Source organism: Saccostrea echinata, unplaced genomic scaffold, assembly GCF_033153115.1.
Source record: "Saccostrea echinata isolate AGI-Se365-2 ecotype Australia unplaced genomic scaffold, CSIRO_AGI_Sech_v1 ptg000001l, whole genome shotgun sequence".
In the NCBI taxonomy this organism is placed as follows: Eukaryota; Metazoa; Mollusca; class Bivalvia; order Ostreida; family Ostreidae; genus Saccostrea; species Saccostrea echinata.
The window spans coordinates 39327430-39349816 of NW_026889750.1; the positions used below are offsets into that span (position 1 = coordinate 39327430).

The window sequence follows — 22387 nt, forward strand, 5'->3', positions numbered from 1 at the left end:
GAGAATTTCTGAAAAATGAAAGCTGCTCAGTTTTGGATGATGGTGCATTCTATATAACTTGGACCCTTGGTGACTGCACATCTATTGAAAATGACATAATTTTCTCGCTAGTCCTTTTATGACGTCATGAATATTGTATCATTCCCAAATTTTGAAAATTTCTTCAAAAATTGACAAAAGTTTAATCTGTTTTTCAATATCTTGCATTGAGCCCAACCTCTAATCCAATATATGCAATTGTATAATGAAAGAACATTTTTTTTTATCAAGGGGTATGTTTTTATTTTAATAACTTGCTGAAGATATGCAAAAACACCTGTTTCTTGCAAAAATCACGCAATTTCAAAAAACCTCTACAACGTTGCAATATTTCACCAATAAAATTATATAGGTATGATACTTTTTTTTAAAACATGGTTTTTCTTGTGTGAATTTTTCAGAATCTTTACTATGAAAACTTTTCAAGTGTTTTAAAGTAGATTCAAATTTTAATAAACAATCCGGAAGACAAGCTCCTTGATGAAAAAATCTTGACTGCGCAGAATTTATGCACATGGGCTTCATCTTTCTTTGTTTAAAACATTCTGTATAAAATACTAAATAATGCATATAGTTGAAGGTTTCATTGAAAATTTTCACCCCTAGAAAGCCATTGTCAACCTCATTAGTGGTGTGTTCCCGTTTTGCACACATTTGATAATTAGGTATAGAACAATAGGTGTGAAATATGTTTTGATAGCAATTATAGTCTGATCTCCGTCTGGGATTTACCTGGAATTACCTGTATTCACCAATGCATCATAGTCTATATTTAAAGGAATAAAGTTTGAAAATTTAAGTTGTCCAATCTAACTGAAATGGATAAATCAGACAAATGTCGTCAGGCAGTCCCCCCTCTTTTTTTTTATTTCTTGAAGAAAATATGAATGAGTTAATGAATTCAATCTTAATAAAAAAAAAAATTAACTTGCCCAGTTAGTATCATATGAATGTACATTGTACTTATAGTTTTGATTAGTATTTATAATATTTTTTTATGTTTTGAAATAGTTTTTTTCTTAAATTGAAATTACAGAATTAAATCAAAATAGAAAAAAAAAATAATGCAAAATTAATCATTTTTCTTCGCATTCTTGTCGTAGATTTCTTTTTCTCCAAATTCACAACTATGATATAGACTATATCAATTAAGTAATTATCTTACCTGGACAAATTCCCGTTTTGCACACATTTTTTCAATACCTGAAATTCAAATGTGTGCAAAACGGGAACAAACCTAATTAGTTGACAATGGTTTAATTGTCAACCTCAGCTGCAACTTGGTTGACAACAGTTTTCTTGGGGTGAAAATTTTCAGTGTAATCCTCAACTGCAATATTCATATAATATTTAATATAATATTAATGCTTTGCTGAATCCTGTGATATGGTCTAGATTGGTTTTTTATTTTATTTGTTTGCTTTTAATTCAAGCTCCAGACAGCTCAGTATTACGTTACGCTACAACTCCATATTATTCGTAGGGAAAGTAGTCCCGGAGAATTGACACTGTATGGAGTTTGCTTTAAATTTTCAATTCCGGATTTACCAATTTAACTTTTACACTCTGTGACTGGTGAGAAAAACGCTTATAAGGTACTGTACTTTTACTGTAACAAGAAGGTCCTGATTGACATCGAGTGTTCTTGTACACGTTTTTTGACACAATTATCGGTATCATGAGAGTGGTCCAATAACCATTTTAGTAGGAAGCCTGGGACGTTGACTGTTTGTTAAAATGGGCAAAAATAAAGGGGGACGGCATCAACCACCGCAGACACGCCAGAGGAAACAAAAACAATCGGAAAGCAATGACGATCTTGAAAAGCAAAATAAAACAGGGACAAAACCTAACCTTGGTAGAAAGAATAAAAATGATCAATCACAGAATAATAAAATGATAATTTGGACTATTGTATTCGTATTGGTAATATCAGGTGCAACTGTTTACATGCGCTACCAAATGTACCTACAGGAGCTAGTTGTTACCCCACTCAATGTACCAAAAATGATTTCACAGAATGTGTCAACTTCTATGGTTAACCCTGAAAAGTTTTGGGGAACCTATCGATCGAATCTATATTTTGGCCTTAAAACACGTTCTCCAACATCCCCTGTGGTAGGATTGATGTGGTTAGAGCAGTCAGGAAGTTTGGAGATTCGGCATTGGTGTAGTCAGGATGACAGATTGCCACAGTATGGATGGCTCAAACATGATGGGACAAATTTTGGTATCCAAGATGTAGTAGAGAAACATTTCAATGTAACAACATCTTTTGTCAAACAGCCAGGAGGAGAACATGGTGGGGACTGGACAGCTCGTATTTCAGCAATTCCCAAAGTAAGATGTAATACTAATCAGGCAACACATACTATCTGATATGATAAGTATCTTCCATAACTTACATATTCTGGCTCCAGAGGCATAAAACTTTGAGGATCTCACTTTTGCATTAACCAAAATACTTTTTCATGTGAAAAGAGAGATATGGATCCAAAATGAGTTCCTCAAAGTGTTATGGCCCTGGAGTCAGATGTTTATATTGTCCTTTCATGTAAAGTATTAACTAGGAAAATATCATTAACCAAAAAAAAAAAAATGCTCCTAGCCTTTACTTTAGCAAAATATGCCATCAGAATGATAAAATATAGCAAGAGATGATATTACTGGATGACAGATAACATGAAAATTGTCTCACAAAATTTATGTGGATACCAAACAGTATAGGTTATATTAATACATCAAAATAAATGGCATTTTACTTCATTTCACAATGCAGTGTTGGTCAAATGCAGTGGAATAAATGTTAATCAAACATGAATACATGTATGTTATATACTGTTTATATATTTGACATTCAGTATGGTATAATAATTAAACATAATGTGTACCTGAGGGTAAAAGCTGAAATTGTCACCCTTCAAAAAGTCATTGCACTGTTTGCATTAGCCAAGGATTCTATGATGAGAGTTTGTCAAGGTGTGAACATTTTAACTCTTACTTATCCTTACTTACATGTTTATGGCACACATTTAATAAATTTGACATAACATGTTCTTTCCAATTGCCTTGAAAATGGAAGGCTAAGGAGAGGGTAGTGTTATGGAAACTTTGACCTTGCATGTACATGTACACTAGTAAATGGATGCATTAGTGTTATAATTAATGATCAATGTTTGCTTTGACAAAAAAATGATATTAAAACATGTATTTTGCATACATTTTTATTTCAAAATGTATGTCCTAGAATGATCATTAGCTGTCACTTATTTTAATTACTTTTGATAGATATTTCTAAAGTTTTCCATTTCAGTTTTAATTATTTATTTTCTATTTTTCAGGATGTCAACAGACCTGTTTTAGTATCTCTCATGTTTTATATTGCCTTAGATGGACAAGGCACACTGAATTCGAACATAGCGAGGAACAGGATGGAGGTAGTCAGCGGACAATCTCTTGAGCTTGGCAACTTTAAGTTGTCATTCCCAAAAGCCAGGAAAGGTGTAGGAGTTAAATACAACCATCTTATCTCATATGCGTCTAGGCTTGACAAGCTTAAAGATTTATTACAAAATTCTCTGAGGACTGATAGCTTTGATAAAGGAAGAACAGTTCCGTACCTTACTTTAGCAGGGCGTCTACTTCCAAGGGATAGCCCAAGTCCAAATTTTATGGTCCACCAGGTTACAGCACAATTACCATTAGAAATGGAGGTTGTGTTTGAATCAGGGAGCAATTATGATCGCCATGATTCCCTCCAAGGTGAATTGTACACACACAAACTTGAAAAATTCTCAAAAAGTTTTGACAATAGATTCTCTGAAGTTTTCAATTTGGAAAATAAAAGATACAATGAACATGAAATTGCTTTTGCAAAAGCTGCACTGAGCAATATGATAGGCAGCATTGGATATTTTTATGGCTCTTCCATAGTCCAATCAAAGTACAACAAAGAGCCTGTTTCTTATTGGCCTGCTCCTCTATACACAGCAGTACCTTCCAGATCCTTCTTTCCAAGAGGATTTTTGTGGGATGAGGGTTTCCACAATCTTCTTATAAGTCAGTGGGATCCTAATATAGCAAAAGATATTATTGCTCACTGGTTGGATTTACTTAATGTTGAAGGATGGATTCCAAGAGAGCAGATTCTTGGTGTAGAGGCCAGAGCCAGAGTTCCAGATGAGTTTGTAGTTCAGAGAAATGAGAATGCCAATCCACCGACTTTATTTTTACCACTTCAACGTTTAATCAAAGACATGATAACCAGCCATGATCCACTGGACAAACAGTTCTTGAAAACAGTGTTTCCTAGATTGCAAAAGTGGTTTAGTTGGTTTAACACAACACAAGTAGGAAGTGAGCCTTTGACTTACTACTGGAGAGGGAGAGATGATAAGACAAATAAAGAATTAAATCCTAAAACTCTAACATCTGGCTTGGATGACTATCCTCGAGCATCTCACCCTAACACAAAGGAAAGACATGTAGATCTAAGGTGCTGGATGGCTTTGGCTTCAGGAATTCTTGCCGACATTGCAAAGGAGCTTGGAGAGAATGGGAAGGAATATGAGGCTACACACAAGGTTCTGACTGATAATGGTCTCCTGGACAAACTGCACTGGTCACCAAAAAAAGAACGTTACTGTGATTATGGACTCCATTCAGATCGAGTTCTTCTAGTGAAACCAAAACCACCAAAAAATTTACAGCCAGGACAACCCTTCAATCAAGAGAAGATCAGGGAGGTGAAGACACCTCCCCAGATGCAGTTTGTTGAGTCTTTTGGATATGTTTCTCTATTTCCGCTAATGTTAAGAATAGTAGAGCCAAGCTCTTTAAAACTTTATAAAATTTTGAGTGATCTCACTAATACAGAATTGCTGTGGACTAATTATGGACTTCGATCTCTAGCTAGGAATGCTCCTCAATATCAAAAAAGAAACACAGAACATGACCCTCCATATTGGAGAGGGGCTATCTGGATCAATATGAACTACCTTACTCTAAGTGCTTTGCATCACTATTCGAACACTCCTGGTCCATATCAACAGTTAGCACAGGGAATATATAAGGATTTGCGTGCAAATATAGTCAATAATATAATAAAAGAATATTATAGGACAGGCTACATTTATGAACAGTATAATGATAAAACAGGTGAGGGTAAAGGAAGTCATCCATTTACAGGATGGTCAGCTCTGGTTGTACTAATAATGGCAGAAAAATATTAGTCATTCAAATTTATTTTAATCAATGTGTTCAAAGATTTTTTTTTTAAATAATGTCTCAGTTGAAAGCAATCTTATTAAATTAGATTTGATATCCCCTCATACACTCACTACACAGTGAAGTGATGGTATGACATAGGATCAAATACTTAATTTTAAGCATATTGCAATTGAAAGCAAATATTTGTGAATGATATGACTTCTCTAATTATGAGAAGCTATATGTTGGTTAACTTGGTTTTTAAATCTGCTACCTCTGTAAACCAGTTTTCATCTTTGACCACTCATGTTTTGTACCCATAATTTTTATAAGCATTATTTGATGCATGTTGATTGAAAGAATGCCGGCAACTTTCAGAGATAGTGAGTTGTATTTGTTATAGTGAAGACTGTGGGTTAAATAATTATGTAATGTGTAATTGGCATGCCATTTAAATCTGTTAATTTGTTTTAAATCATAAATTATTTCATTTCATAGATTATTTACAGGTACATACATGTATAGCAGTAATCATTCATTTGTCAACTGAAAGTCCATTGTGTAAATGCAGATGAAATGAAAAAGTTGCTCAATTTTTAGAAATTTGATGTTATTTCTACAAAAGAGATATTTTTAGAATAAAAAGACTTCTAGGTTATAGCACATCACCTTTTTTGTTACATTGTACTTGGCAACTTTTTGATATTATTTTAGCCCTACATTACTTTACTGGAGCCCTGATTTAAATAAATCTGAAGTTACGAAACTTTTATCACTCCAAGAAAATTTTAAAAAAAGCAAATATTCCTCTCACACAACAACCAATGCATGTATACTTGTGGTACGGTGGGTGAAGTTTTCCAATTAGGATTGCTGTTGAATATATTTACACTTTAAGATTTTAAATCTTCTCCCAAGAAAATGGGTTCTGTATGATAATGAAGAGATTTAAATACTTGTAATGATAATTCCACATTGCTTATGAATGATTTGTGTCTTATTTGGTTAAATATATAGTGATTCTGGAAAAGAAATTTAGGATTTTGAAAGATAAAAACAAACTCATGGTCCCTGTTCGCCTCTAAGAAAAAAATGAATCATTTAGACCAAACCCCCATCCCAGGTTACCAAAGTTGAAAAAAAAGGTATGAAAGATCCAAGTCCACTCACAAGTAGAAAATGCATTTCCTTTTTCATAAAAATTAAGTTTATTTTAAACCTGAAATCTATGATGAGTCTTTAATTAAGCTCCACTAGGGTACATACAATAAAGATAAAAAAAAAAAACATCTGAACCTGCTTTCTTTTGACAGAATTGCACACAATTTTCTATTTTTACTTAGGCCAAGATAAATAAATACTGTGTTTCCTATTCCAACCTGAGAAAAAATAGGGTAGGTAGGTAGGGAAAACATTTTATTTTATTTTAATATTTTATTGGCAAGCGCACTACCATTTTTCCTTGGGGAAATCGCTGTCAAAACATTTCTGATTACTGTGTATAGGATATGCATTTGAAGTGATCGAAATTAGGATTTCTAATAGTGAAACTGGAATAGTTTGCTCCTGGAAAGATATCTGCGGATAAATTTTTTAGGGCCGGCTCATATATTTTAGGGTTAGTTGGTGAACCGGAAACACACAATTTATTTATCTAGGCCTTACCATTGCAATTTTGTTGATTTTTGAAAATTAAAAATCTGATATAAGGCATTGTGTACCATGGTGTAGTGTACCTGTGTTCAAGATTTTATTGAAATCAAAACACAAAATGTTAAAGTAGCATTCAAAAGAATTTCACTGACATTTCTATTTTAAATAACCATGACATCAACTTTTGTTGAAATTAAAATCTGTTGCACAGAATTATGTATCTTATTGTAATTTACTTGTGTACTAAGTTCTATTTCATTTAGAACAATATTATATAGCAGGAGTAGCGTTTTGAAAGAATGGCATTCACAGCAATTTCTGTTTTAGTCAAAATTTTAAAAAGTCAGTATTTTAAGTGTACTCGTGTACTAATTCGAACCAAAAAACTGTAGGAGGAGAGTGTTTTTAAAGATTTTCACAGAATGATTTTCTATTTTTAATAACATACAACACCTTTTGTCAAATTCCAATATAGTGAAAAAAAGTATTTTGAAATCAGTCCAAAACTGTAGGAGGAGTTGGCTTTAAAGCAAAAATTAAAAAATTATGTAGAGTAACCATGGCTCAAAATCAAAAACCGATTTATTTAAAATACATGGTTACTGACTTGAAATACATGCATAAGCAATAAGGGTAAGGAAACATGATGGAGGCGAGGTTTGCAAACTGCAAAACTTCTCTATCGTATTTTTATCCCGAGCCCAAATATTGCTTATATTTCAAGACTGTTATATCAATGCATGTATTTTGTTTATCCTGCAACAATTTTTTACACAGCTATTTTCAACAAATTTAGGCACATCCGTGCAGTTGAAGCTATGATGCCATGACACAAACAATGTGTCATATGACATCACAATTCATTGATCAGATCTTTTTAGTTTTAAAAACTTATGGACCGGTATCATCAATTTTTCAGCTGATGTATCTAAAGACCTATACTTTTTTAATTTTGCAGCTTTTGAGTTAACATCTTTTATATGCTTAACTTGGACATAGTGAAACCCAAGACCATCAAACTTTCTCAGTTGATATGATTACCAGTAATTTTATGCCCTCAGAAGGTGTGCATTGTAAAGTAGGTCACAGTGACCTATATTCTAAATTTAAGACTTTTTTCTGTCACATGTCAAGATTCACATATTTTCTGTCCATTCTATTTCCATCAACCTGAGTAAGATTCACTTATTATGATCATGAATAAATGACACACATTGAACCAATGGAATAGCGATCTAATTCTTTTGTCCAATGAAAATGATCAGTCTATCCTAAATTTGGATGTAAAGTAAAACTCGGTTATAGCAGAGTCCTTGGGACCTGTGAATATATACTTCACTATATCTGTAATTCTCTATATCCGTATAACGAGTTTATTAAAGTATATACTGTAAACGTATTACATTTGGCTGTGTACTCTTTTTTTTTAATTAGCGTATTTGGCGGAAAGCAACCTCTGCTAATTCAAGTACAATGCTAAATGTCTTCCACATTTACACATAAGTAAGATCATTCACAAATATGCTAAAATCAAATTTACGCTAACTTGTTCAAAATTAAATTTCCGCTAAATATCGTACATGCTAAATATAATACATTTATAGCATATCAAATTCACACTATGCATCTTTACCTTCAAGTATGACTTCTAAATATGGTATTAAATACAAAATTTTCCTTGGGTTACTAAAGATTTCTAATGAATTTCAAATCTAAATAGTCATGAAAAATAATGTCAGTTCATTTTGAACTTTAAAAACATCGAAAATTCATTATCAGAGTTTGTTATAACCGTAATACTTTCCTTAGGAATTTCACCTGGGATTAAAACAAGAGGCCCATGGGCCACATTGCTCACCTGAGCACATTGGCTAGGAAAAAAAGCAAAAATCAGTTCAGTATTGAAAAGTTTACGGGGAGGGGGGTGTTGAATTTTAAACTACCTGATGATGCTTTCATGTCAATATAACAAATGGCTTTGCTGTTCTTGAGCAGAAGATTTTTTCCCATGTATTCATTTGTAAAAATTTGATCCCCCATTGTGACCCCACCCTATCCCCGGGGGCATTCATTTGAACAAATTTCGTTCTACACTACCCAAGTATGCCTCCATATCAATTTGACTAATGGCTTTTCTGTTCTTAAGAAGAAGATTTTTTCCTATATATTCCTCTGTAAACTTTGATCACCCATTGTGGCCCCACCCTACCCCCAGGGGTCATGATTTGAAGAGACTTGAATCTACACTACCTGAGGATGTTTCCACATAAGTTTCATCTTTCCTGGCCCAGTGGTTCTTGAGAAGAAGAATTTTAAATGATGCAATTATTTTTTCACTAATTCCTAATAATCTCCCCTTGAAATAGGGTGTGGCCCTTCATTTGAACAAACTTGAATCCCCTTCACCCAAGGATGCTTTGTGGCAAGTTTGGTTGAATTTGACCCAGTGGTTCTTGAGAAATCAAAAATGTGAAAAGTTTACAGACAGACGGACGCCGGACAAAATGTGATCAGAAAAGCTCATTTGAGCCTTCGGCTCAGGTGAGCTAAAAAAAACTGCTATATGTCTGTGATTTAGCTATGTCTGTGTTTGTACTAAAGAAGTTTTACTGTATAACAGTAGTGGAGCATTTCAGTTTTAAAACTACAACATTTAAACAATGATGCATATGTTTGTTTATTGTTTAACATCCCTCTTGAGAATTTTTCACTCTTATGGAGACGCCACAACTTGCCGGTGGAGAGCTGCAAATTTTGACCTATACTTGGCAATCAGGGCCATTGAGCAGTGAGGGATCTTTTTCATGCTAGCACCTACTGCAACATGGAACCTCGGTTTACACGGTCTCATCCGAAGGACCAGTCTCCACATCCCACAGTGGATGATACATATGGATAATGTATAGGAAATTTTTCTAAATTATGTATTGAACAAAGGTTTATGCTGGGGCTAAAATCCCAAAACAAACATACTAATAATGCATGTATACAGGGAAAACAAATCCTTACAATATATTCTCAAGAACAGTAATGACTTATTACTTATAGTGATATTAAAGCATCTCCATGTTGTGCAAGTTCAACTTTCTATAAGCTGGGATGGGGCCACAATATGGGGTCAAAATATTTCATGTCTAAAGAGAAAAAAAAATCTTTAATAGATCTTCTGGGTCAGGAAAAACACAGGTGAGTGATATGGTCCATGGGCTTCTTTTTTATTGGGATAGTATCATTACAATATTCTACCATTATAAGTTCATTCTAGGATTGGCCTACTACTTCTATCAATAATTAAAGGATATCTTTTTCATCTATTACTTTCATATTTTGTAATTAATCTATGTACTTCATTTCTTGCAACAGGAAACCCCAATTTGAGCTGTGTAAAACAGTATAACAAACACAAAGTATTTTTCTTCTCTTTTAATGTAAAAGAAAAAAAACTGCAAATATTGCACACAAATGAATTATGTTTTCAATCAAAAAATTAATTTATAGGAAGAAAAAGAATTATATGGATACTGATGGACATTATTACTGACAGAAAAAAAACTGCAGTGGGACAGGTTCAGACAAATGAAGATTATCAAGACTTTAAACACACTCAATATTGTAAACACTAAATTTCACTAATGATCATTTCTATGTGTGACATTTTAAGATTTTTAGGAAACAAATCAATATAAACTAACTTCTCTTATGAGTACACCTGAAGTTTGGATGTAATTAATTTGTGATGCCCATATAAAGTTACACATAACATCAAAAAGACACAATTCTTCAACCACAGAAACAATCTTGCACTTATTAAACCTGAATTTTTTTTCACTTCGATTAGAATTAACAGTAATCTTACTTAGGGCAGACATGATTACATTGAAAACCTGCTTATACTTTTTTTTTTATCTTTACACTGAATACTACAACATTTTAAAATTCTAATTTAAATACATGCACATGTAATTAAATTTGGTATTGCAAAAAGCAATATAGGTTACCATGGAAGTACACTGTATATCAGGTTTTGCTTTATACACTACAAAGGTACTTCAGCAAAAATTATATTTATTCCACATAATACCTGTAGCAGACTAACAATAAAGCAAATAATGTTTTAAAAATAATCTGAGAGTACATAGCAAAACAGACAAACATTATGAAAAAGATATGCATCATTTACTTCCAATTTCTCTATGCAATCTATGCAGGAAATGTTTTTTCTCTGTGTTTGCCCATTGCAAATGTGGAGATATAAGAGCTCTGTAATGCTACAGAAGTAAAATATATAATATCAATCATAGACTTCAAAAATGAGAGATTTTAAAATGAGGTATTTCCATTTTAGAATTTCTTTGGACAAAAATGGCATTCACAGTGTAACATATCTGATAAACATCATCTTAATATAAACAAGTATTCATTTCAGTAACACATCTATAAATCTGATAAGCACTAATCATATAACAAACACTGAGGGAATGATTTATATATCTGAATTAAGTAACAATTATGGTTCACTACATACAGTACATACCTTTGAAAACCCCATTAATATTTGACACACACACACAAACACACGTGACAAAATACTGTATACAGGGTTATTTTCGCCCCGTGTTATTTTCACCCTTTCACACTTGCAAACAAATTTGCCCCATTTTAAATTCTCCCAGTCACAATTCTGTTTAAGAAATTACACTGTGTTTTTTGAATTCGCCCCATTATAAATTCGTCCACCTATAAGTAGGATGAAAGGGGCGAAAATAAAATGGGGGCGAAAATTTCCCTGTATACAGTAGTACACATTAACATTAAAGCCATTTTTATGAATATCATTTTAGGAGAAGACCAGGAAATATTCAGTTCAAAATGCTTCATTTAATGAACTTTTCCTTTCTATCAGTAATGATGTCAGTGATGAACAGTGCAGGGGGAGATCTATTTTAACCTATGGATGCAAACAAATGCAGGACTTTAGAGAAAAAAGATCTCACACTAAACAAATAAATTGGAAGTATTTCTTGTAGAATTTAACTGATGTCTATAATATTACAGCTGAATAAAACTCCCCATTTCAAACACCCAACATAATACTGATTGACTTATTAAACACATAATCTCCCACAATGCTGTTCTAGCACACAATGCTGGCACTGTTGAAAGACATATCATATTTGACCACAAAAACGGAATATATCTATACAAAAGACAAACACTGTTGTTACCAAGCACTGCACTATCAACCAATAAAGCACTTTCCTTTTTTCCCCTTACTTCTTTACACACAATTGTACAAAGTAGACACTTTAAAGTTCAAATTCAAGACCACTTCAGTATATTAATTAAAATACGAAAGAACATTATCAATGAAATAAACTTATTATTTATTACACAAAGGATATTGTACTAGCAATCAAAACATACCATGTTCACATAAAATATAACATTAAAACTTCAACAACAAAAATATCTAATCAAGTTTTCTGAATAAAAAAGAAACAACCAGAGTTATGGTGAATTTGCTTCCTACTAAAGCAAACTAAATGGACACTATTTTTTTCTAAAAGAAAAAAACAAGAGGCCCAGGGGCCACATCGCTCACCTGAGCACTATAGCTAGGAAAAAGCAGGAATCAGTTTAGTCTTGAAAGGTTGAAAAATTTAAATACAAAAGTGGGGGGGGGGGGGGGGGAAATGAACAAATTTGAATCTACATTACCTGAGGATGCTTCCATTTAAATATGACCAATCATGGCTTTGCTGTTTTTGAGTAGAAAATTTTTAAAGATTTTTCCTACGTATTCCTATGTAAAACTTTGATCACCCATTGTGGCCACACCCGACCCCCAGGGGTCATGTTTAAACAAACTTGATTCTATACTAATCTAAGAATGCTTCCATATAAATATGACCAATCATGGCTTTGCTGTTCTTAAGAAATAGTTTTTTTTAAAGATTTTTACTATGTTTTCCTATGTAAAACTTTGATCACCCATTGTGGCCCCACCCGACCCCCGGGGGTCATGATTTGAACAAACTTGAATGTACACTATCTGAGGATGCTTCCATGTAAATATGACCAATCATGGCTTTGCTGTTCTTGAAAAGAAGATTTTTAAAGATTTTTCCTATATATTCCTATGTTAAAATTTGATCGCCCATTGTGGCCCCACCCGACCCTCGGGGGTCATGATTTGAACAAACTTGAATGTACACTACCTGAGGATGCTTCCATGTAAATATGATCAATCATGGCTTTGCTGTTCCTGAGAAGAAGATTTTTAAAGGTTTTTGCTATATATTTCTATGTAAAACTTTGATCCTCCATTGTGGCCCCGCCCAGTCTCCGGGGGTCATGATTTGAACAAACTTGAATTTACACTATCTGAAGATGCTTCCATATAGAAATGACTCATAATGGCTTTGCTGTTCTTGAGAAGAAGATTTCTAAAGATTTTTCCTATATATTTCTATGTAAAATTTTGATCCTCCATTTTAGCCCCGCCCTACCCCCGGGGGTCATGATTTGAACAAACTTGAATCTACACTACCTGAGGATGCTTCCACATGAGTTTCATCTTTCATCGCCCTGTGGTTCTTGAGAAGAAGATTTTTAAAAGATGCTATTAATTTTTCACTAATTCTTTATTATCTCCCCTTGAAAGAGGGCGTGGCCCTTCATTTGAACAAACTTGAATCCCCTTCACCTAAGAATACTTTGTGGCAAGTTTGGTTGAAATTGGCCCTGTAGTTCTGGAGAAGAAGATGAAAATGTGAAAAGTTTACAACGACGCCGACGCCGACAGACAACGGACAAATTTTGATCAGAAAAGCTCACTTGAGCCTTCGGCTCAGGTGAGCTAAAAAGCACTCAATCAGAGGTATTATCAATTAATCACAAACAGAAAGGTAAAAGTACTCTGTCTTATTCCTGATCACTCTCTCCATCACTTGAGAATGTTTGAGCAGCCAGAGTTGTTTGTTTATTTGTTGTTAAGGTGACATGTGGTAGCTGTCTGTAATGGTCCAGCCATTCATCAACCATCTGTTTGATCATTAGGGGCCGCTTCCCCACCTTCTGCAGTGCCACCAAACAGCCACCCTTAGTAACAACACAGTCCAGCCACTCATGTAAAATACTCTCTTCACGTCCAACCTGAAATGAATTTCAGATTATAATAGACTAAATTTTCTAATATACTTACAGTTAAGTTATGGGTGAGTTTAGAATTGTAGCCCGAGATAAACCGATCAAATATAAAATCCTATTTTTTCCAATACATGTATATAAGGCCATGATAATTAAGGTTTAACCATTGCTAAATAGAAAAATTATGTTATTTGAATATTTGTTAGACCTTTGATATTTACATACACTGAATATTTTTCTCCTTTATTTCCTAAGAAAATTGATTCCATCAATCAATTAACCTTAAATTAATTCAAAATGCTTTTTTTAAGCCATCTGATTGAAAGATTTCTTGAGAAGTGGGCTCTTCCATCAAATTAATGTACAGATCAATTATACAATATCTTATGTACTGTCACCAACTTTATATGAATAATTGATACAGATATACAAATATACTGTAAAAATAAAATGTCTTCCTTTCTTTGTTAACATGGGGATTAATGTTTGCAACCATTGCAGAAAAAAAAATTATTCTCTTACGTGGGTTAAGTATTTTTTTTCTGCAACCTGGTTGCAACCCTTAATTCCCATATTAACATAGAAATCGTTTTATTGTTTAAATGATAGCATTAGTTTACAACCTCTGAGCCCATTAAAAAGGGCACTGGTAGGAGCTTTCCTTCGTAATCAACCAGTGGTAAATAGGCAACTTCATCATCATCATTGGGCTCAATATGAGCCCCAGCCCCTGGGATGCCATCTGTGTCCATTTCCATAGTCACAAGGGCAGAGAAATGCCCCCTTGTATAACCTAATGCTATTGGTGTCTTCCAACAAAATCCATTCTCCCAGAGTAATGGTAAATAAACACCTATATAATTGCACAATTGATACCATAAATATGAAAAATACTGTTTGCTTGGTAGTAATATAAATGTAGCATTACCTTGAAATGGGAAAAAAAAACACTTGCTAATGAATATTAGCACATTTATCATAATCATGGCAGGTAATAAAGTTGAAAACTGCTTTTAGTTAGATTTAGACAATTAAAATACTACCTTCTTAGTAAATTTAACAAAATACATGTATATATGTTTTTTATAAGTGGTTTTCAAATCCACTTATGTACATACATGTATATATATAATTAAGGTATTCAATGTATAACGACCATTTATTGTACCTAATACATGAATGGTCCAATTTTTAATTCATGGTAGTATTTTGAAGGTGTTATCAAATAAAAATACTCCACCAATTTTTTACCAAATTTTGATTTTTGTACAATTAATTTTATATCTTGAAGTTAACATTGAAGTCTATGGGCAGCGCATGTGTTATTAAGATATTGTAAAAAGTAATTTGAATTCCTTACAATTGGTGAATATATGCATAAACTCTCTCTTTTTTATAATATGAAATAAAATGAATCATTCACCATAGATATTTTGAAAAAATTAAAATTTTCTTCTTTTCATCAAGGGCAGATAACTCATCAAAATCTTTTAAGGTGAAAAATGACTGGCTTCTTGCATGTTATCTGTCATGTGAAATTGGTTCATTTCACTTTCATCATTATCTAGCAATGCATTTTTAAATAGTTTAAATGAATCAAAATTGTTCAAAATACATTGAATACCTTAATATATTCATATTGTGTTATCAAACCATACTAGTATCAAGTCTATATTATTTTACATTACATTGTGGTAAATGATACTGTGATTGTTTGAATCACCTTGAAATCTTGCTAATCCTAATGATTCTCCCCTGAAACTTTTAACATACTTCACTCCATACACAATGATAGGTCTACGAAGAATATGGGCTAATGCAAATATATGAGTCTGTTCTAAAGAAGCACCTGTAAATAGATTAAAAATTCGATGAATATTCAGGTTAAATAATTTATATTCTTATTTTTAAATTTACATATATTTACAAGTACAGTAAAACTCATTTAGTATGAACATGAATATAGAAAATTTATGGATATAGTGAAATTTTGGGGGATCCCTAGCAAAATTTTTTACGATTACCGGTAGAATTAAATGGTTATAATGAACTCTGATTTTACAAATTTATAAATCTAGTGAACTGATTTTGTGTCTCATAGAGGTTAAAAATAACTAAACCTACATCTTTTATAGCGAACATTTTAAATGTTTGTTATTTTTTTTTTCTGTGCTGAACTCACCAGGTTGACTTGCTAAATTTAAGAGTTCTGCCCAATCATTCTGCCACTGTGCCTCATCCAGAGAAAACTGCAAGCTCTCAGCATGCATCGATTCATATTCTTTCCATCTAGGGTAGAACCTACAAAATAAAAACAAAAGAAAATGGATGATTTTACTTCCTGTATTCATTTTCCTGACAGATTATCCCACCTAGTTGCACCCTAGTAAACCTTTTTCATATTACATCTAATTCTTACATCATAGCACCATCACTAATGCTCTCTGAGAGGGCTTGTCTGAGTGTGTTTTCCGAGTCAAACACTCCCCAGGTTGCCTGTAGTACTGAATCCAGAAGGCAGTCTCCTGCAGTTCGATTCCACAGTGCATACAGACGACTTCCTAACCTTACTGTCAGTTCCAAACTCCAGTTGATCACTAAATCATCCTCTAGTTCTACAACAAATGAAGAATTATTGTTTTTTGTTTATTGAAATGTTTCCATAAAGTATGAAGTGCTTTGCTATTTAGGATACTTATACTGCATAATGGAAATATTTTATTGGAAAATATTTTCCAACAATCTTCAATAAAATTATTTTTTCTTCACATCTATGTGTTTTAGGTCAGAGTAAATACCTTTTTGTACATCTTCATCTAGGATTTCACTGAACACCTGTGACTGTACAGACTGTGGTAAATCCATAACACCTGTCAGAAGGCACGCACAAAACCATCAATATATTTAATTGTATCATAGGAAATAATGAATCAAAATCCAATAAAATAAGCTATGGAGTCTATTTTCCATTCAAATAAAAAAAAAAAAAACATATATGTATATTTGTATTTAATCTTTCAAAATGTTGTATTTACATACCTGAGGGTAAAGCAAATGTAACACAATCAGAGAAAAACTGGCAAGGGAATTCCCCTTTTCCTCCCTTCCTCTGTCTCAGTATTGAAGAAATTTCCCGACGAATTTCCGCTGCAACATCAGGACAAACATGGGATGGCAGGCGTTTAAGTCCCTTAGCATTAGATTCAGTACTTGTAAGGAGGACAGCAAGCATGTCGTCTCTCTTGAATCTTATGGCAAGATGGACAAGTGTGTATCCTACTTCAAATGCACTTGGTCTGTTTAACAAAGCAACTTCTTCTTGGGTTAGCTGCCGCGAAGGATCACCACCTGACGTAATAAATGATTCAATGGCTCCTAAATCTCCAATAACAACACCAACACATGCGTTCAACCACAACCAATCTTTTTCTCTCATACACTTTCTTATCTGTTTAAGTCTTTTTTCTGTAGCTTTGTTATCATCAGATGTTACAGCACCAGAAGTAGAAGGGTCTTGTAATTCTACAGACTGATTGTCACTCTGAGGAGATCCACCCCCACATGCCATGGTAGGGGAAGAAGGCCCCATCTGTTTTGAATTGATTTCGGTGGGTGATAAAGAAGGAGGTGAGGTAATGATCTCTGGAGAAGTTCTTCCTTTACTTGTCCCACACATCACACATTTTGAAGTTTTGGGCCAGTTTTCATATGTGCAGGCTTTGCAGGTCCATTTTATTTTTGCATATTTGGAATATGTTTTATTAATATCATTATTGGATGAACATTTTGCTGCCTTTGGTGATCCAGGTGTTACTTCTCTTGCTGGAGTAGTCCTTCCTGATCTGGAACTCTCCCCTAAGTGAGCTCCAGATGTTTCATTTCTTGTCTTGCTCCTCTGCTTAGGTGACTGACTTCCAGGTGACACATTTTTTCTTGGTCGCAGACACTGAGTGCACTTACTTGACTTTGGCCAGTTTAGATATGTACATGCTGAACATGCCCATTTTGTACCATGAACTGCATCACTGCTACTGATGTGGGGTGAAGTTGAGGGCACTGTACTGCTTTCTTTGTTGTGGCCCATGGAAGCTGCCATTTTGTAGATGTCCTGCTCCTCATTTTCAAAATCTGAGATCGGTGTATCCTGTCTGCGTACATTGCATATTGTACACTTTGTAGCCACTTGAAAATTCTGATAGGTACAAAACTGGCACTTCCACTTGTCCGACTCAGTCATTCTGGATCTCTTGCACCTTGCACACTCCTGGATACTGACAAAATAAATTATAATTGAAAAACATTGTTAAATTTGAATTGTATGCTGTCTAATTCTATTACAATTTTACCAGTTCTACATTTATTTATATATCTGTAAAAATGTCCATTTTGTTCATATTTTTTTCTAGAAATGCATTCCAAAACACATTCAGCTGGAGGAGGAATCTTATAGGTTTAAACAACTTCTATTCTTTTAGATTATAATTGATAACTTTAGTTTCTTACCCTTGCAAAATTTATGCTGCAGTTGCACATGTTGATGGAATTTTAAATTTGCTTTGAGACTTATAATAGCTAAATATCATATGTAATGCAGTTGCTCTTTTATTCAATTTACTATATTAGTAGTTTTGAAAAGGTTTGCTAGAAAAAAATATTTATTTCACAATATCACATGCATCTTATTAATAACATTTAAATCCTCATCCATAATACTGGATACATCATAACCTGTAAGTAGCTGATCTAATGTCATCCCAATACTCTCAATTTTCCAAGTGCCCTGGACACTTGATGGGAACAACACCTTGACTTTGAACCCTACCCATCCCCTCAATCATCATTTTGTGACCTGGCTAGCAGCAAAAAGCTGCTGGACAACTTATTTTAAATTTAATTAACAGGCCAGTAGGAAATCCAAAGCAATTGGTGCACCATATCTATTCTCATACTCTCTCAGGGGTTGACACATAACTTTTAAGGCATAATTAGACTGCAGGGTTGGTGACAACAAAGGAAATTCAAAGTCACTGATGCTGTCGGTTATTATGCCTTATGAGTTTAGTGTCAACCCCGATAGAGTATATGAGAATAGATGTGGTGTGCTGTAGTAATAGAGACATAAGATCTTGTGCTGGTGGCAAGTGTTTCTCATAAAATAAAGGCTTTCCATACACAGTAGAGAGATGTGGAATTAATCTCAGCGAGATCCGTAAAGAATAAATATTTTGGTCTGGTATCTCTACGGATCTCAGACCAGTATCACATAATCTCATTCGTACTACTAATTTTTCCTATAGAAATGAACCATAGTACGAAGTATTTGAAGCAGACTATTGCTGGAACTCTTCAGCATCGGAGGTTTAAACGAATAGCTTATTGCTATGAAAAATCAGCAACTTTACATTTTGATGGATTTAAACCTTTCAGAGGTAAGAAACGAAAGTTTTATGGTGATAGGAAATTAAAAGGATGTCCAAAGCAAAAAGTTGAAGCGGACAGCTAATTCATTTCAGCCCATATGAATCGAAACCAGCGGTCGAAGTCCCGGCACGAAACCCCGAATGAGATTATTTGATACTGGTCTGAGATCCGTAGAGATACCAGACTAAAATTTTTATTCTCTATGGATCTCGCTGAGATTAATGTGGAATATGAATACTAACCCTTACACATATACATTAATATGATGTGACTTAGATAGATCGTTCTATTGTTAAAATGATATTGTCCTACGGACCCAGGGCACTTGGTTTGGGTTGTCCTGAGACACAGTTAGATTATTCTAACTAGATGCGACTGTATATGTTTGTACTTGAAAATGAGATTTAACATCTATATGTAGTCTGTAGATGGTTTATGTTAACAATATAAGGGAGACTACGATCTGTGGTGATCTAAAGGTAAACGAGTTTAGCCTTTTTAAATTTTTAATGTTACAACAATAACAAAAAGGTACTTTAACATAAATAAAGATTCCGGAGAAAAAATTACAATGATTAGATTCTCTGATTATCAATCCTTGAGCTGAGAGAAGCAGGTAGTGAAATGAATAAGTAACGAATCATGTGAGATCAACAACTATTAACAACTGATTAAGTCATTGTCTAAGACAAAGGTAAAATATTGAGAAATGGACTAGTATATCTGATTACGTAGATACTTGTTCTTATAAACATTACCAGGAAAGACAGGAAAGAAGTTTCTTTTTAAGATCACATTGTCAGCTCCAAACCAAAACAAAGATTTTTCTTCTGTATATTGATGACGTCACATCTAAATTTACGAATATACTTGTGTAGTTGAAGAAACGAATAATTGATATCCAGTCAAAGCGCCCCCTAGGAAAACCATCCCGGTCAAAGCGCCCCATAATTTTGGTCAAATCGTCACCTGATTTTGGTCAAAGCGCCCCTTCATAAATTTTATAGAAAAAAATCATTTCGAAACCGTCCCCAAGCAATGTGCCCCCCCCCCACCTTCTGATTTTGGTCAAAGCGCCCCTTAGATATTTTTATAGAATGTTCGTTTGCAAATTTTCAAAAAAAACAAAAAAAAAAAAAAAAAAACAAAGCAAAAACAACAAACAAACAAAAAAAACCCCTAAATTTTATTTAATTTCATTTCATTTCCCTTTACTAATTTATGCTATTTATTTCATATCCCGAAAAATACATTTCATACTTTATGTTTTAGTTGATTTTTGTTTGTTCAGCGTGTCCCATGAAATATTTCATAGATTAAGTTTGAATAATCAGAAGGAGGAATGCCACACCAAAATTTTATTTTATAAACCTTTAAGACATCCCTGATAAGTAGTGGTTTCAGCATTAAAAGGTCAATATTAGCTCTCAATTATTTAATAAGAATTTTTTTCCTATTTTTAATAGAAAATGAAAAAAATGTTTTATTTGCTAATAAGTAACTTTAGGGTTAAAAATTTGCTATTAATAAATGCATAATATGAATGTCTAATAAAACATGGCCGTAGGAACCGGGAGGGCACGGGGGGCGTACCCCCCCCCCCCAATAATTTTGCCGATATATAGATTACTATAGTAAACATAGATACTATATATGCTTGTGCCCCCTCAATAAAAACGTCTGATGACCTTTTTTTTTTTTTTTGCTTGTCAAGGAATTTTTGGTGGTTGACGACCTTTTTTCTACTTGTTAGGAAATTTTTGGTAGTGTCCCCTCAACTGTCAACTGACAAATGTTTGGCTGTGCCCCCCCCCCCCCAACTGAAATTGCTTCCTACGGGCCTGTAAAATATGATAATAAAGGCTGGATAGTATAGATTCCATATGCGACAACCAACAGCTTACTGCCAACTGCTTACTTCCAACTGCTAGCTGCTTACTGCCAACTGCCACACATAAATTTTGGGACACATTGTGCTGTTGAAGAAACAAGCATACTAACAATGAAATCATCTTAATTCAGCTAATTTTTTCATGACCTCTTCTTTTGTCAAGAATAGGTGCATAATACCTAAAAATGTTTGTATACCACCCCCAAAAAATTAATGAAAAAGGAGTGTTTCGAGCTGTTAAATTACGAAGCATCTCGATCAGGTGCGAAACAGAATTGGCGCGAAACAACACAAATCCCCCCCCCCCTCCACACACACATACACACGCATGTTCCTCCCAAATAAGTTTTTTTTGTGAATTTCTTATTATCCTTGTGTTTCGATATGTGTGAATTCTTTAAGCATTTGAAGTAAATCTATATTCTGAATAATTTGAATTTCCACAGCTCTGGGTTGAGTGACCAGTGTAAACTTCCGGTTATTTTACTTCCGGTTGGAGAGAGGGATACAATCGTTGAAAAAAACTGTAAGTACTCTTTACGTTTTAACTCAAGAGCTTTTTCATATGTTTAAATATGTTTACTAGTTTTGACTGGTAAATGAGGGGTGATATGAGTCAACAAGAACTTATAGCATGATTTCAACTCCATTTTCGAGACTTGAATCTATTTACAAAAGGTGAAAGGATTGATCAACAAAGTATCCACGATATATACTTAATAAGAAAGTATCGCACAAGAAACCTTTTATCCAAGCCATATGTATTGTAACATACATTTTAGGAGTGAAAAAAGGCGAAATCATGTTAATTAAAATAGAAATTAAACTTACTGTACTCTGAAATGAAACTAAATAACATTCATTGTCAGGGTAGATAAGCCAGAGAATAATGATGATTGTCGATGACATGTATTAAAAAAGCATACAGTATAAATGTGTGCTACAAATAGGATGTCATTGTGGTTGAATGTTTGGTGCATGGTGGTCTGGCAGTCGCACGGGTTCTTCTAATTGCCCAAATGGGAT

At 33.8% G+C, this 22387-nt stretch overlaps 2 protein-coding genes across 3 annotated transcripts; one reads left to right on the forward strand and one right to left on the reverse strand.

Annotated features, from left to right (window-relative positions):
• Window positions 1-1709: 1709 nt before the first annotated feature.
• On the forward strand, window positions 1710-6017 carry LOC133191400 (mannosyl-oligosaccharide glucosidase-like). The gene is made up of 2 exons (XM_061327157.1): window positions 1710-2379; window positions 3381-6017. Exons 1-2 carry the CDS (start codon window positions 1777-1779, stop codon window positions 5268-5270), a joined length of 2493 nt encoding a protein of 830 aa, XP_061183141.1. The 5' UTR covers window positions 1710-1776; the 3' UTR covers window positions 5271-6017.
• Window positions 6018-10308: 4291 nt separating this feature from the next.
• On the reverse strand, window positions 10309-20315 carry LOC133191411 (ubiquitin thioesterase zranb1-B-like). Of its 2 annotated transcripts, none has more exons than XM_061327176.1 (8): window positions 20229-20315; window positions 17089-18313; window positions 16848-16919; window positions 16469-16664; window positions 16232-16350; window positions 15773-15898; window positions 14673-14902; window positions 10309-14055 (listed from the first exon to the last, which is right to left on the reverse strand). In XM_061327176.1, the coding sequence occupies exons 2-8, from the start codon at window positions 18284-18286 to the stop codon at window positions 13825-13827; spliced, it is 2172 nt and encodes a 723-aa protein (XP_061183160.1). In that variant the 5' UTR covers window positions 18287-18313; window positions 20229-20315; the 3' UTR covers window positions 10309-13824. The 2 variants fall into 2 exon arrangements, with proteins under 2 accessions (XP_061183160.1, XP_061183152.1); XM_061327168.1 differs by having other exon boundaries at window positions 17089-18320; window positions 20229-20304.
• Between the last annotated feature and the right edge of the window lie 2072 nt (window positions 20316-22387).